The sequence below is a fragment of the Tachypleus tridentatus genome, chromosome 10, assembly GCF_004210375.1.
Source record: "Tachypleus tridentatus isolate NWPU-2018 chromosome 10, ASM421037v1, whole genome shotgun sequence".
In the NCBI taxonomy this organism is placed as follows: domain Eukaryota; kingdom Metazoa; phylum Arthropoda; class Merostomata; order Xiphosura; family Limulidae; genus Tachypleus; species Tachypleus tridentatus.
Genome location: NC_134834.1, coordinates 77,911,147 through 77,927,751, shown reverse-complemented (window position 1 = coordinate 77,927,751; position 16,605 = coordinate 77,911,147). Strand labels below are relative to the sequence as shown.

General features: G+C 32.7%; 1 protein-coding gene and 1 pseudogene across 3 annotated transcripts in view; one reads left to right on the top strand and one right to left on the bottom strand.

Moving 5' to 3' along the window:
• Positions 1-1,287: 1,287 nt before the first annotated feature.
• On the bottom strand, positions 1,288-6,943 carry LOC143229645 (histone-lysine N-methyltransferase SETMAR pseudogene; annotated as a pseudogene). Its single transcript, XR_013015974.1, has 2 exons — positions 6,848-6,943; positions 1,288-2,777 (listed from the first exon to the last, which is right to left on the bottom strand). The product of XR_013015974.1 is annotated as a histone-lysine N-methyltransferase SETMAR pseudogene (transcript).
• A 24-nt stretch (positions 6,944-6,967) lies between these two features.
• Positions 6,968-16,605, top strand: part of LOC143229644 (cell division control protein 42 homolog) — a 30,422-nt gene continuing 20,784 nt past the window's right edge. The window contains exons 1-3 of one of the 2 annotated variants that reach the window (XM_076462256.1): positions 6,975-7,090; positions 7,305-7,514; positions 12,451-12,509. In XM_076462256.1, coding sequence (XP_076318371.1) covers positions 7,307-7,514; positions 12,451-12,509 — 267 coding nt within the window. In that variant the 5' untranslated portion in view covers positions 6,975-7,090; positions 7,305-7,306. Of the gene's footprint in view, positions 7,515-12,450; positions 12,510-16,605 lie in introns of both variants that reach the window. The other variant, XM_076462255.1, reaches the window with a different exon arrangement.

Genomic DNA, 16,605 nt, shown 5'->3' with positions numbered 1-16,605 from the left:
TGCGTAAATCGTAGTTTGTAAGCAAGACTTTAGCCTATCATTAAGAGGTTATCTATCCTATTCCTAAAAATATCATGTGATTTTATGGTGCATTTCAACCTCTGTGTACTAAATTAATACAAGACATTCCCAACATTAATTTTGTCGAAGGATTACCTGAAAATGTTCATGATTACTTACAGTCTTCTCGTTTCAAGTTTGATTATCTTATGAGTGGAAGTGGAGAAAATAAACGAGTGTCTTAAAGTCCTGTATATATAGAAGTCACTTGAATTTATCGGTGTTTTATGTTGTACGGGACCTATATGAGCACCATAGAGAGAGACACAAAATAGTAGTTTAAATTGTCAATACAATATTGTATTCACGAATGTCAGAGACAGATTTCAGTTTAATGCCGTGGTGGGACAAGTCACGCAATGAAGCAACAATATGGTTGCTTTCTCATCGATTTGAAACCGCAAACTCCTGACCAATAATGTTTGAGGAAGATATTATTTCCTGGAGATGAAATTCTGGTGAACGTGCCAAAATAAAATAAAACTATACATAATCGTATCATTGACCTGTGGAGCTGTGATAAACTAGAATAATTTTATATGAAGGATGAACAATATATAAGGAACTAGCATTCAAATGTTTAGTCTCTAGACACGTAGGTGTGTTTTTGTTTGAAGAACTTTTCTTGTGAACGTCTCCGATACAGATCCTCGTTAGTGTGAATGGATGACCCACTGAAGTTAACATGTATCATAGAGGAGTGGAAATATCGATTATCCTTGCTTGTAGAGTGTAGTTAGTTTGCTGAGAAAAACAAACACTGTTGTATTCAGAAAACGGAAAAAGATAACCGATTTGTATAAAAGTATTCTCAAAATTCCTCGTTACAAGTTGTAACTGGATACGTCAGAGTTAATCAAATCTTTTTTCTGTTTCGTAATAAAAAATTGTATATATTGTACTTGCAATCTTACTACATTTATTCAAGATTTGATAAGCGCCTGAACTAAATCAACACGTAAACTAATTAAAAAATTAATGCTGAAGCTGAAAATGAGGCACAGTGAAATGTCTATGGACTTATACTGCTAGAAACCGAGTTTCCACCCCTGTGTTGATCAGAACGCAGGTAGTCCAATTTGCACCTTTGTGCTTAACCACAAACAAAGATAACTAAAAATTAATTTATTGTGTGTATTTGTGAATATGTTTTAAATGTGTTAACAGTAGAAACTTTGATGATATAAGTCTTTATTGAGAGAGTTCACTGCTAACAAAGCATCAATTCAACAGAAAAAATAACTTACTAGTACAAAAGGTGCACTTATACCATTACTTTTAGTAATAATACTTTCATTATTTGGTGGTTTGGCAGGACAGGCTATTAAAGTTGTTCTAATTGAAAAGAACACGGAAGACACGAAACTCATGATTATCTTTATGAATAACTGATACACACAGACTTTATCAACGTAAAGTTTATGAAAGACCGTTTCGTAACTTATTATACTTCAAATATAAATTACGAATTCTGTTCTGCAATATATGTTACCCATGGACGATAAAGTAAAAGCCATAAACCAGCTGCAACAACATCATCCGGCCTTTTATCAACAAGTCATGGAAACCACTAAAATTAAAATAGCATTGCCGAGTCATGAAAGTTTGTAGATCGTGAACAACAAGTTGAAATACTATTAAACTTAATATGTTCCTGTGGGGATCTAACATGGAATTATCGAAGAGAATTTGTGATTAGTGGAAGATCCATCCCGATAAGTAACATAACTTATCTGACCAACAACGTACTACGAAAACAAAAGAATAAGAAATGTAACCCTACTGGATGGAAAAAGTTGAACAACGAAAATCAGATATGAATATTTTGCAAGAAGTTATTGTAAATATAGAGAACATATGCTAAAAGACTCAAACATCCTGTAGCTAAACGTGTTTAGCAGTATGGCATTATTTATTAATTTTTATTGGCTCTTTCTTAGTTCTAGTAATATTAGGTTTTCCAGAATTAAATGTCGTTTTTTTTTAACTGTGAAGTTTGGAAAAGTATAAACCAGTGTTGTAAAACATGTTTTAATCAAAGTAAGCACCATTTCTCTTTTACGCACTATTTGCTTTAACACACTTTTGCCAACGTGTAACAATACTGTTTATGCCCCTAGTGTAGAAATCTGAGTTTCTATGACAATGAAATCCCTGAAAGCTTTTCTGCAACTGCCTGATTTTAAATCGTTCATAGTACAAAAAGCTGTCAAAGTGCTTGAAAACACGAAAATCTGTAGAGGAGAAGCCTGGGGAATAAGGTGGATGTGGCAAAACCTCGATTCCTAATTCGTTCAATTTTTTGGAGAGTCATCCTTCACAGGTCTCATAACGCTGACTTTGTTGCTCTTCAATCAGCTCATGCGGAACCCACTTATACAACTTTTTCGTCTTCCCAATCACACTCAAGTAGATGGCAATGCTTGATTTGCTTTTGCCTAGCTTTTCTGCAAGCTCATATACTGTTGTGCAAGGGTCTGCCTTAACTGCTTTTCTTAATGTGTTTTCATCTAAGGATGGCTTCCTTCCACGACCTTCTTGGTCTTCAAGACTTTCATCTCCATTTTGAAACCTTTGGAACCAACGCTGGATCGTACGTTCAGTAACAGATCCATGGCCGGATGTTTGGTTGATGTTCCGTGTCGTTTCGGTAGCTTTTCGTCCAAGTTTGAAGTCGTAGAGGAAAATCATACGAAAGTTCTTTTTGTTCATGGTACCTTGAAGGTTGCGAAACTTACTCTGAGTATTGTTGAAACAACAGATAATTAAGACATCTTGTAAGCGACAAACGTTGGATTAAACCAACTAACCAACCAACAATAAGTTACTCAGTATTCAGCTTCTAAATGTAATCGTGAGAATTCCAACATTTATTTCTGGACAACCTAACACTTGTATTCGCTTTCCAAAGTTCCTTGGTGCATGTTTATGTATAAATGAGTCAATACTGTGTTGTAAAAGTATATGTTAAGGTATAAACGAGACCATACTGTGTTGTAAAAGTATATGTTAAGTATGGCTTGTTACTCTTATAACCACCATAAAATATGTTTCTATTCGTGATTTATCATCGAAAACTATTATTTCTTGTGGAGAATGGACTGTTAGTTCTGCATATATCACAAAAATCTGTTTCTATTCATGATTTATCATTAAAAGGTGCCTTTTCTAGTAGAAAATGGATTGCTATACCAGCAGGCACTATAAATTCTGTTTCTGTTTCTCTTCATTATTTTATTATTAAAACCAAATATTTCTAGTATTATGTACGTTTTGACATATAAGTTACTCAATATTCAGCTTCTAAATGTCATCGTGAGAATTCCGATATTTATTTCTGGACAACCTAATATTAAAAATTAGCTTCCCCTGTTGTAAAGACCAATTATTACTACTCTTAGAGACAATGTTAATGGTAAATTAAATTTAAAAAAAATTGTTGGTATAACTTAATCAAACATAGTAAGTAATGTTCTAATCTTGATAAAGCATTACAATATATTTGTTATAATTTTACATATCTTTCTACTTATAATACGGTGCTGCTTTTATGTGGATCTGTGAAAGTCATAAGTAAATCCACCACTCTAAAACAAGTCAGGATACATACACTACCCACACCAGTGAGATATAAATTTCCAAGAAACATACTGGTCGTTTCAGGGATCGATGAACAATAGCAGGCTGATAAGTCACTATAACAAGGGGTTTAAGTATTTACTAACATGCTCGACGTGTTTTCTAAATACACATGGGTTCTTTAGCTCAAAGATAAAAAAGACGCGACCCTCGTCAAAACTTTTAAACAGAATTTGAAACAAGACTAAAGACTAAATTTCAAACAGATGCTGGAACTGAATTTACTCGTCGTCTATTTCAAGGTACAAGACTTTTACTTCTTTACTGTACCCAATGAACAGTCTGCAGTGGAAAGATTTAATTGTGCTCTTAAAACTAGAGTGTGGCACTGTTGAACTCAGGAACACATCTCTGTACTGAAACGACTGGTCTTTGCAGTATTAAAATAAGACTAATAGACGTTAATCACACTAATCAGTTTGTAGTTTAGAAAACATTTTACAAACCAACCACAAAAGTAAAATTTCGATTGAACGTAGGCGCTCAAGTACGAATTATTAAAGTAAAACATCAACTTAATAAAGGTTGAATGCTGAATGGACAAATGCAACTTTTACGATTTACAAGAGATATCAAAGAAATCCTCTTGTGAATAAAGGATAAAATAAATTTTATGAATCAGAATTATAATGTATTATCAAGTATCAAGTCTCCAATCATCTGTCTATGCTGTGGAATTAATAATGCATTTACGATAAATGGGTAAAAACAAACAGTATTTTGTAAAATGGAAATGTTAAACTGAGAACCTAATAGCTGAATTCTTCAAACTAATCTGAATCGCCTGCCATTATAAAAGTGATAAACATAACTCTACCATCCGTTATTTGGCATAGATTAACTATATGTGACATTAACTATTAATAGTTTTTGTACCATTTTGCCAGCAATACCCTGATAAGCATGACCCAGCAAGACCAGGTGGTTAAGACGCTCGACTCCCAATATGAAGGTGGCGGGTTCGAGTCCCCATCCTATCACATAAGCCAAGGTGACGGTCACTCCAACTATTGGTAAAAAAGATACCCAAAAGATACACTGCTAAAGCAAGGAGAGCTAGCACAGATAAACTTCATGCAGCTTTACACGAAATTTAAACAAACAAACCAACCCTGATAAACGATATCATTTATCTTTCGTGATTAATTAACGTTGAGGGTTCATGGGAAGTAGCCATGGCAAAACAATATAGCTAGCATAACATACCTGGTGGTACAGGATGGATCTTTTAGCTAACTAGTACTTAAGGTCCCAACAAAATCATTTATTATATTAAACCAGGTTATTACTACTTGGACTTAGTAGTGTACACTGTAAATGGTCTCGCCTATGCTGAATTCCAGTTCATTTTAGAACCTGATAAACATCATAACTGATGTATAAGAAGCTGTGAACACTACATAAATGTATTTAATACTCTCACACGATTTGTGTGCACAGAAAGATTGAAGGGGTATTTGGCATCACTCAACTACTTGACTTGCAGAAAAACAACAGTACATTGTCAGTCTGGATCCAAATATTAAATATGGATCTGTGCTTATATTGGATGAAATGAGAATGTTTTGATCCGTTGTGACTGCTTCCACCTAACCTCAACATGAGAAGATTCATGAAGTTTAACTGTTGGACATGGACTTAAAATTAAAAAGCAGTGTAAAACCACATTCATCTATGTGTGTGGGCAATATTGTATATATTATGTTTATTAGAATTATAGACATGACAAGAAGGAAAACTGTTAAGAAACTTAACTGTGGTAAGAATATTAAAGATATGTTTATTCAAAATTTTGTGTCAAACCGTTCTGATGCAAATGTTCCTTTCATATATTTATCATCATCTGTAGAATAAATGGTGGGTTATTGTTGTAAATCAATTACGAATTAATTTCGTAATTCTGTAAACTAGTAAAAACTATAAGTTTTCATTAGAAAACAAAAATATGTGCGTTTCTAAAAATTGAATGTTCAAAACAACCTTTGTCTTCATGGGCTTAAGCAACCAAATATAAACAATATATTGATTATAAAAACAACAGTATAAGTGTAATGTTGTCAAGAACTCGTTTATCATTATGCTAAAATAATACGCGAAAAACAATTAGCAAAATTATCGTCTCGCTCAAATATTATCATGTGGAAGCGAAAAACATTAATGTTGAAGATATAATCATGTGACGTCATCACTGCCAGACAACTTTAGTCACTCAAAAAATAACTTAATAAGTAAATAATGTTGATTAAATAATCATATCATGTCATCCTTCTCCTAGTAACGCGTACTATGGTGATGATGACAACGTAATCATATGACGTCAGCTCTTTCCTAGCAACTGGCCTCTACCAACTCGCCCTCTAGTGACAGACAACTTTCCTGTCGCAAATGGCCCACTAACTACTATACTGGTATCCAAAACATAATGGTACGATTAACGTTAAAATTTTATAGGATTAGATTTGTATTTTGCCATATAGAGGGTAAAATATTCATAGTTAGGAAATACATTCGGTAATTGGTATGGTTTTGAATAATGCAGTCTACACATATATTTATTAATAATATAAGTATGGAGTGATATTTTATTCCGTATACTAAATATATTTCATTTTCTCTTGTCAACAACGAAACATCAGGGTCACAAACACGTTCTAGGAATTACTTACTTCCTCAGCTTCCATTGGCAAAAGAAACAAGTAAACGTTTTTCTTATGCAGAGTCATCCGATCGATAAGTAATAAACTTATGGGCTTATAACACCAGAATTCGTGGTGCGATTGTAAATATTTTAGTTCAGCAACTTATGATGATCTACATGCCAGTCAGTTATGATACAATCTTATTCTGTTAGGCCTAAAATAACTAGTGCTTGAAATTCTGTTAAAATTTATTTCACTCTGAGACATACAAACCATTTTACATTTATTGATGTTTGAAGCTCACACTCACTTAATGTTGTAGTTTCAATGTTGTTCTCACCGTAACAAAGCAACGTATTTCTTATTTTTAAGCACGAGTAATTTCGATAATCCTATAAAAATCTAAGAACAACATATACGTAATGCAGACACATATACCTGTAGATATAAATATGTGTTTTTTTTTCATATTTATGTTCTATAACGTCAGTAAGTTTTAAAGCGCTTACCTAAAACACGCAGCTGCAGCTGTTTCCCTTTCTCTTTTATATCTGTGATATAGCTAGGCCAATCAGAAGTAAGCAAACCGTTTATCTACAAGTTGCTAGTCGTCACTCGTCACAAGACCAGTTGGTGAGGTTGCGATTACTGTCGTGAGGTGTAGTTCGTGTTGTTCCGTGTTTGTGGGTAGTAACTAATACGTACGGTTGTTGTTAGTTTGGAACTTTACGAAATCTCTCAGAACAAACAAAGTAATCCTACGTTTTCGTAACTTTTACGCGTGCTGCCAATTTAGGTTTAGAACTTTAACCGTATCTATTTAGAATGCAGTGTTATGTTTTTACTTTAACATATTGATTGTATTTGATTGTCTGTTTGCTCTAGTCGAATTAAACGAAATTCTATTCATGTTATAGTAAAGTGGGAAACTTTAAACTTCATTTTAAAAGCAATAATTTATGGTAGATATGACTCCTCTGATACAAAACGAAATGGGGAGGCCTACTTTATCGGATATGGAATCTACAAATGGAAATAACAGTACTACCACCGCCAATAAAATGAAGTGTGTGTTGGTAGGTGATGGAGCAGTAGGGAAAACAAGCCTTATAGTAAGCTACACCACTAATGGCTATCCAACAGAATACGTCCCAACAGCGTTTGACAATTATTCTGGTATGTTTTACAACGACACTTTCTCATAATACACTTATCGATTATATCATGTAAGTTTTGTTGAAATAATTTAATATCTTATTGGAAATGTACATATTTATTTCTTTGTAATTTCACTTTCGCATAAATTATTATTTTAAAAATATTTTGTTTCTTTGAAACATATATAGTTTTAATTATGTGTGCTATGCTTCAGTGTGTTGTTCAATCATTGTTCATCATTATTATAATGTTTCATTGGTGTAGGTTATTATTTATAATATATCCCCCCCAATGGCACAGTGTTATGTGTGCGGACTCGCCCCACTAGAAATTAGGTTTCGAAACCTATGGTGGGCAGAGTACAGATATCCCATTGTGTAGCTTTGTGCTTAATTTGAATTAATTAATATTAGATCTGTAATTTTCTTTCCTGAATAATAACATCTTATGTTAATCGATAACACAGAAGAAAACATTTAGCTTTTGGAAGCCAGCTTCTAAATATGAAATGAGGTATATGACTATAATATAGAAGTAAGAAAGTTATTACCAAAGTTGTGCGGTGTAGTGTTGTTTTTTAGCCTTTAAATATATGTATATATTATGTGTGTGTATTCTCATTAAAAAGGACCAGTGTCCATTTTCTCTCTGTTTTAGTTACACAGGCATAGTATAAAGAGAATATAATTTTACGTGGAATAAATTACCTGATTTTCTGATCCAGAAAGAAAGGTAATTGTGTTTGATTAAAATACTGTATGAGTACAAATTAACAGAAATGTTTTACATGAGTACAGATTAACAGAAATATTTTTATGAGTACAGCTTAATATAAATGATTTTATGAGTACAGATTAACAGAATTATTAGCCCCACCCAAGAAACTTAAGTGAATACTTCACACGGAACAACACCTAAGCAAACTTCTAAATACAATAAAATCTCGTAATTTATTATTACTCGAATTCGGTTGACCGACATTGTTGTGCGAATACTGATAACAAAAATATAGAGAGGACGCTTTATTTATTTATTTATTTTGTAGTTAAGAGCAAAACTACACAATGGGTTATCTGAGCTTTGCCCACCATCAAAACCCGGTTTGTAGAGTTTTTAAGTCCGCATATATACTGCTGTGCCACCGAAAGGGGGCGTTTTATTTAAAATCAGTGACAAGATAATTAAAACAAGTTACTGTGTATATAAGTGAAAACCCTTATTTGAAATACATTTTAAATTATATTTTATTCAAGATTTTCTCATTATTCTTTAGATTACAAAAAAAATGTAATTCAGAGATTCAATTCATAGAACTTAATGAAAAAGCTTAAATGAATTATAAAATTAATCAACTTTAAAATATTAGTAATGTTAAATTTTAGGCGTTTATAGCGGTTTGAAGTCGGGGTTTGAGGCTGGTAAGAGAGCTTAGTATCATTCTGGTTAAAGTCTGCCTTCTTGCTAAATGAACTAATTTAACCTATATCAATATGACTGAGGTGCTTGCAATCCTAAGAGTAAGGTCTAGAATATATGTATAAGACATATGCTTATTGAAACAAAAAGAAACACATAAATATCAATTTATTCAACAACAATTTTATTATAGATTTATTAATCTAGTAAAACAGAAAGCTTAAACTGAAGAGTAAAATCAGTCGAGTGAAATAATTACAGATGTTAGTTTACATTTATACATTAAGTACAGTCGTTTTCTCATAAACAATACACATATACAGAACTTTGATCATACCACATTCAAATGTGAGATACTATTTGTTATTAAACAACACGTAGAGTACTATTAAACAAATACACATGTTCATAGCTATTTGTTATTTCTCATTTGAGCTTTGATTTTGAAAGAAAAATTATTATCTTTCACAAAAGAAACTGTGTACTAGGTTTGCACTGCAAATAATATTAATTCTATAAACGTGGAGTGCCTTTTAGGGGCAACGGCCCACGAATAATGAATTCTCGGATTCATAGTCCGAGCACGTTAACTACAGGCTACGCCTAGCCCCCGAAGTAAGAACATCACTGTCACCCTAAAGATAGTTTAGCCTTGTAGTTTCATTTGGTAGAATGAAACATGTACTCTCCGTTACCCCTGGCAATGACATCTGTTGAACTTCTGGAATCATTCACAAACTCATGTCAGAAACAACTGCTCTGCCCAACACAATTCTAAGCTGTTTCCAACGATTAAATAGCATTTTAGAAAAAAACTTATTTTAGGCCCCCACCCCAAAGCCCACTGGAGGTTTAATCTTGTTGATCGGAATCTTGCGAGGATAATGGACTTTTGGGTTTTTATTATATCTAAGTCCCAAGGCTGAATCTTACTTGTTAGATGGAATAAATAAAAATTCAGCTCGTCCCCGAACAAGAAGAGAGTAGAAACAGTTGTCTATAATACATACAATATTTTTTTTCATAAATCAATCTTTTTTTTCTTTTTTCATGCTTCTGCACTAATTTTATAAAATATCATCTTTGCATTTAGGCTGTTTTTTTATCAAACGGAATATTTTTTTAAGTGGTTGGTTTTACTGAAGTTATGTTTATTAAACGAACAAAGAGAAGTTTTCTGATCCATTTATGTTCGCATACATCAACATAACTACCCTAAGTGTACTTTTATATCCACCTGCACAAGTATTGCCCATAAATGTTGAAGAAGCTGATGAAATAGACCAATTTAATCTGGATTAAGCATATATTTTGGTTTGCATTTATTCATCATCACGTGAAATCTGTTAGTCAGCCAAAGCTGTGCTGGTACAGCTACGCCTTGTTTACAAAATTTGTGAAACGCTATATGTTTTCATATTTTGATTCGTAAACTCTATAGGCGACTCCGTCCTAACGGATGGAATTGTGGCAACCTGATATCACCTAAGTCTAATTAGTAATTTTAAAACAAATTAAATACTAATTACTACCTTGTTTTTATCTTATGTTTCGGCTGATAATCTGTTACCCGTTTTCAGACAAGTCCTTAGAGGACTTTTTGTGTGTAATGCTAGTAGCTGAGCTTCAATCCTGTTTTTTCTTCAAGAGCGTATCTGGGTTTTGATAACTTCTGTCAAAGGTTGACTGAATATGTTAGAGTGGGTGTAGAAAGCGTTTCAACTCTTTTTTATATTGTTTGTTTTTTGAATTTCATTCAAAGCTATACAGGGCTATCTGCGCTAGCCGTCCCTAATTTAACAGCATAAGACTAGAGGGAAGGCAGCTAGTTATCACCACTCACCGCCAACTCTTGGGTTACTCTTTTGCCAAAGGAATAGTGGGATTGACCGTGAGAAAATAACGCTCACATGGTTGAAAGGGTAAGCATGATTGGTGTGACCGGGAAGCGAACCTGCAACCCTCAGATTATGAGTCGAGTGCTTTAATCACATGTCCATGCTGAGCTATTGTTCATATACTATTATTTCATTGTTAAGATTAATGAGTTGGAGTACAGATTGTAACCCCAAGATATTTATGTCATTTGCTGTTCTGTCAACTAAATAGCACGTGGGAGGTGTTGTTCAGTATTTTACATTCTTTTGTTAAGCAGTTATAAATTGAGGAAGGTTGTTCTTGGACCTAAGGACGTCTGTTCAGACCGTGGTTCTCAGTTTGAAAACACACTACTATACGATGCTTTAAACCGTTTCATTTGTCTAGTACTGTAGTCAAGATTGGCAAGGTGAAACAAGGTGTTTTTGCTCTACTGAGAAACTACTGCTTGTGGGAATTTACTGTATCGAAACTTCTCTGATTTGTAAACGTAAGGGTGGTGCAGTGGGAACCTCGTGATTGACACTTTGTAAGGGCGGGGAAGGAAGACAGTTATATTCAGTTGCGAATTATAAGACTGAGTTTCTGCCGTAATCAGTGTTACCGAAGTTATTAATATAAAAAAACAACCTTATCTGGTTTCCAACCAAATAACATACGACTCTTATGTATACTAATTATTTATTAGTATTATTAAAAAGGACCAGGACGGTATTTTTTTGTATGATCTCATAAAATTATTAATGTTACATCTAGTAAAAAAGAAAGCTTAAACTAACGAATAGAATCAATCAAGTAAAATAATAACAAATGTCAGTTTATATTTATACATTTAATATAGTCGTTTTCTCATAAACAATACACATATACAGAACTGTATTAGTACAGTACTGATTTTAGTCAGTAGTGTTACTAAGGTTAATCATATACAGAAAAGAGTTGTTTTGTATCAACTCGTTGTCAAGGTTGTACCTTTCCCCAACTGTTGGTACAAGTGTTACCTGACATTATATTTTTAATACACGTTGTTGTGTGAATTAAAACACAGTACTTGGAACTAAACATTTTCAAACATTTTTGAATAACCAAAGGTGATGTTGCACAAAACAAAATTGAAGTCTTAGGTTTACGTTTTATATGAACTGAAATCGTAGTGTTTACATTTTGTGTGAACTGAAATTGAAGTGTTTACATTTTGTATGAACTGAAGTCGTAGCGTTTACATTTTGTATGAACTGAAGTCGTAGCGTTTACATTTTGTATGAACTGAAGTCGTAGCGTTTACATTTTATATGAACTGAAGTTGTAGTGTTTACATTCTGTATGAATTGAAGTCCTTGTAGTAACATAGTAACAGCTGCAAGAAATAGATGCAAATTGCAAAATAACATGTGATAGTTCAGCCTGTACTTTTAAATGACACGTACTTTAGGAGAAACATATTGTACTGTTGTTATAAGAGTTGCATGTTAGAATATCTGAGGTTCTTTTGTAGCAAGCAAATTAAATTTTATTATAGTCAAGAATATTTTATGAAAGGAATTTTGAATCTACATGACTTGATGCAATATTTTGTGTTTTTTTATTTGTAGATAGTAATATAAAAATTATAAGTTGTAATGAAATTCCACTGTTTTATTTTTGAAAAATCAAAATCTAGTGGTAGTGACAGTCGACAATCAACCAATCAGATTGCAGCTATGTGACACTGCTGGTCAGGTAAGACGCTTCTCTTTCTTATGTAATTAAAATTTTGAAAGCCAGATAGGTTAAAACATCGAGAATAAATTATGATTTAAATCGTTTTGCGTCAAATTTAGTAATTTTTTAAAGAAATTCTTTAAATATATGTTATATTGTAAATTTGATAAAAACTGTCGTTAATTTTTCCTACCTATGTGAAATTTACCTTTTTAATAGCATGTACTTGGAACAACGAATAATATCGCTATAGTTAGAGATGGTTCCAGACGACCAATCAAAACTTTATTCAAACGATCTTTTTTTTTTTTTTTTTTTGCATTCCTTGGTTGTGGATTGATATGAATGAGCCCATTATTACATTCCAAAACGTGTTCAGATAAACTAAAATTTATCTATATCGTGACATTGCTGAGTTCCTGGAAATGTGGTTGGTAGTTTTCAGTATCAGAGATAATGTGTTTTTTTAACATTATATTGAGAACAAGAAACAAGAGACAACGTCAAGAAGGAAAACTTGAACTTTAACTTCCATACTGATCTATTCCAATCGAGGCTCTGTTAACAATGCAATATGAGATCATTAGTCAAAGATACATTAACCGTCCCTAGTTTTGATATGATAAACCAGAGCGAAAGCAACTAGTCAACAGCACCCACCGTAAACTAATCTACTCTAACAGAATAGTTGGAGTTTACTGTCACTCTTGTAACGCACCCATGCTCCCAAAGTACAAAACGAGGTTTTTCGGGCAGAGGAACGTGAACCAAGGGCACTCCAGTTCACAGTCCAGCACGCTATCCATCCGGCCACGCTTGTCCTGAATGATAATTATAACGATGAATACACCTATGATTATTAATAGTTACGTGAACTTCAGATTTATATGATATTTTCAGGTAGCACTCTTAGCCTCAAAGAGATGTTTTTTTTAAATAATAGACTGTAACTTTTTTTTCAACGGTGATATGCAAATTACTGAGTAAAATTAACCTCTGGAACAAAAATGGTTGTATCTTGAAACACGTTGTAAAATAAATCCCAGTTTGTTTTTCTATGTGTTGTAATAAAAAATTAAAATTATTTTATATCATACGATGCCATGTTTTAACCCCTTATGTTAGGAAAGCTGAAGTAATTTGTCTAAATCATCAAATAAAGGAAGGTTAAGTAAGTACACAGGAAGATAAATATTATTACTTGTAAAACTGGTTGTAAAATTCTGCTCTTTCATCGTTTTCCGAGCTATGAACTTTATAACGAACTTTATGTATTTAATATATGTATAGGCACAATGACGGCGCTACAGGGGCATTTGCCCACCCCAAATTTTTTTGCCCTTCTAGTTTACCCCTACCACACAAAGTAATAAAACAACCTTATACACATAGAGAAAATATAATGGGCATAATAAAAAATACGTTCGCATGCCTACTACTTTCTTACGAGATATTTTTTTCTTGTATGGTAAAGTCAACCAGATATATCTTACAATGATAGGTATTGTCTTTAACACTACATTTTTATACTAATGGTACTATTGTACCAAATAATTATTAATTTAATTGAACAATGCTCAAAAGGACATTATTCATCAACCCACTCATTGTTAGATTAGCTAGAATGATCAAAAACCTTCTGATCCTTTCCAAGCATTTTTTCTCGCCTTCAAAACTCAATACAAGGTAATTTTTTTGAAACCCAATGTTAGCTTAATGTAATTTAACATGATAAAATTTGGAAGGAATAACGAAATCCTTCAAAATTACACTTTGGTTTTGAATATCTTGTTTTGCCCCCCTGCTTCCCCCAAAAAAAAGAAAAAAATTGTGCTTGTGCCGCCATTATATATTAACAAATATAAATAGCTTGAATGTTTAAATGACAGTGTTACACTGTGGAAACAATTAGCTTAAGATTACAGGGCTTAAAACTAAGCCTGTATGAATAGTTTGCTTTCTTAAATGGCATTATAGTTTTTCTGGTTTCGATACACATATACTAGGGTTCAGTATATTATAACTAGATATTAAGATTTTAGTCAGTAACAATAATACAATAATATTTTACATTAGCCAGGATGTGTTAAATAAATTGGAGTAATTAGAGATTTAAACTTTTATTGGAAAGAACACATTAAAGCAACAAAAATTTTCGAAAAAGTTTCCGGTAAGATTTTATTATTCAAGAAAAGGTATCTTAATGAAATGAGTATTTTTCTATAAAAGTTCTTTTATCTGAGGTGTAGAGGTCGTGGTTCTGTATCTTAATGAAATGAGTATTTTTCTATAAAAGTTCCTTTATCTGAGGTGTAGAGGTCGTGGTTCTGTATCTTAATGAAATGAGTATAAAAGTTCCTTTATCTGAGGTGTAGAGGTCGTGGTTCTGTATCTTAATGAAATGAGTATTTTTCTATAAAAGTTCCTTTATCTGAGGTGCAGAGGTCGTGGTTCTGTATCTTAATGAAATGAGTATTTTTCTATAAAAGTTCCTTTATCTGAGGTGTAGAGGTCGTGGTTCTGTATCTTAATGAAATGAGTATTTTTCTATAAAAGTTCCTTTATCTGAGGTGTAGAGGTCGTGGTTCTGTATCTTAATGAAATGAGTATTTTTCTATAAAAGTTCCTTTATCTGAGGTGTAGAGGTCGTGGTTCTGTATCTTAATGAAAAGTTCTATAAAAGTTCTTTATCTGAGGTGTAGAGGTCGTGGTTCTGTATCTTAATGAAATGAGTATTTTTCTATAAAAGTTCCTTTATCTGAGGTGTAGAGGTCGTGGTTCTGTATCTTTATGAAATGAGTATAAAAGTTCCTTTATCTGAGGTGTAGAGGTCGTGGTTCTGTATCTTAATGAAATGAGTATTTTTCTATAAAAGTTCCTTTATCTGAGGTGTAGAGGTCGTGGTTCTGTATCTTAATGAAATGAGTATTTTTCTATAAAAGTTCTTTTATCTGAGGTGTAGAGGTCGTGGTTCTGTATCTTAATGAAATGAGTATTTTCTATAAAAGTTCCTTTATCTGAGGTGTAGAGGTCGTGGTTCTGTATCTTAATGAAATGAGTATTTTTCTATAAAAGTTCTTTTATCTGAGGTGTAGAGGTCGTGGTTCTGTATCTTAATGAAATGAGTATTTTCTATAAAAGTTCCTTTATTTGAGGTGTAGAGGTCGTGGTTCTGTATCTTAATGAAATGAGTATTTTTCTATAAAAGTTCTTTTATCTGAGGTGTAGAGGTCGTGGTTCTGTATCTTAATGAAATGAGTATTTTTCTATAAAAGTTCCTTTATCTGAGGTGTAGAGGTCGTGGTTCTGTATCTTAATGAAATGAGTATTTTTCTATAAAGTTCTTTTATCTGAGGTGTAGAGGTCGTGGTTCTGTATCTTAATGAAATGAGTATTTTTCTATAAAAGTTCCTTTATCTGAGGTGTAGAGGTCGTGGTTCTGTATCTTAATGAAATGAGTATTTTTCTATAAAAGTTCTTTTATCTGAGGTGTAGAGGTCGTGGTTCTGTATCTTAATGAAATGAGTATTTTTCTATAAAAGTTCCTTTATCTGAGGTGTAGAGGTCGTGGTTCTGTATCTGAAATGAGTATTTTTCTATAAAAATGAGGTCGTGGTTCTGTATCTTAATGATGAGTATTTTTCTATAAAAGTTCTTTTATCTGAGGTGTAGAGGTCGTGGTTCTGTATCTTAATGAAATGAGTAGTTTTTCTATAAAAGTTCTTTTATCTGAGGTGTAGAGGTCGTGGTTCTGTATCTTAATGAAATGAGTATTTTTCTATAAAAGTTCTTTTATCTGAGGTGTAGAGGTCGTGGTTCTGTATCTTAATGAAATGAGTATTTTTCTATAAAAGTTCTTTTATCTGAGGTGTAGAGGTCGTGGTTCTGTATCTTAATGAAATGAGTATTTTTCTATAAAAGTTCCTTTATCTGAGGTGTAGAGGTCGTGGTTCTGTATCTTAATGAAATGAGTATTTTTCTAAAAGTTCCTTTATCTGAAAGTTCTGTATCTTAATGAAATGAGTATTTTTCTACAAAAGTTCCTTTATCTGAGGTGTAGAGGTCGTGGTTCTGTATCTTAATGAAATGAGTATTTTTCTATAAAAGTTCTTTT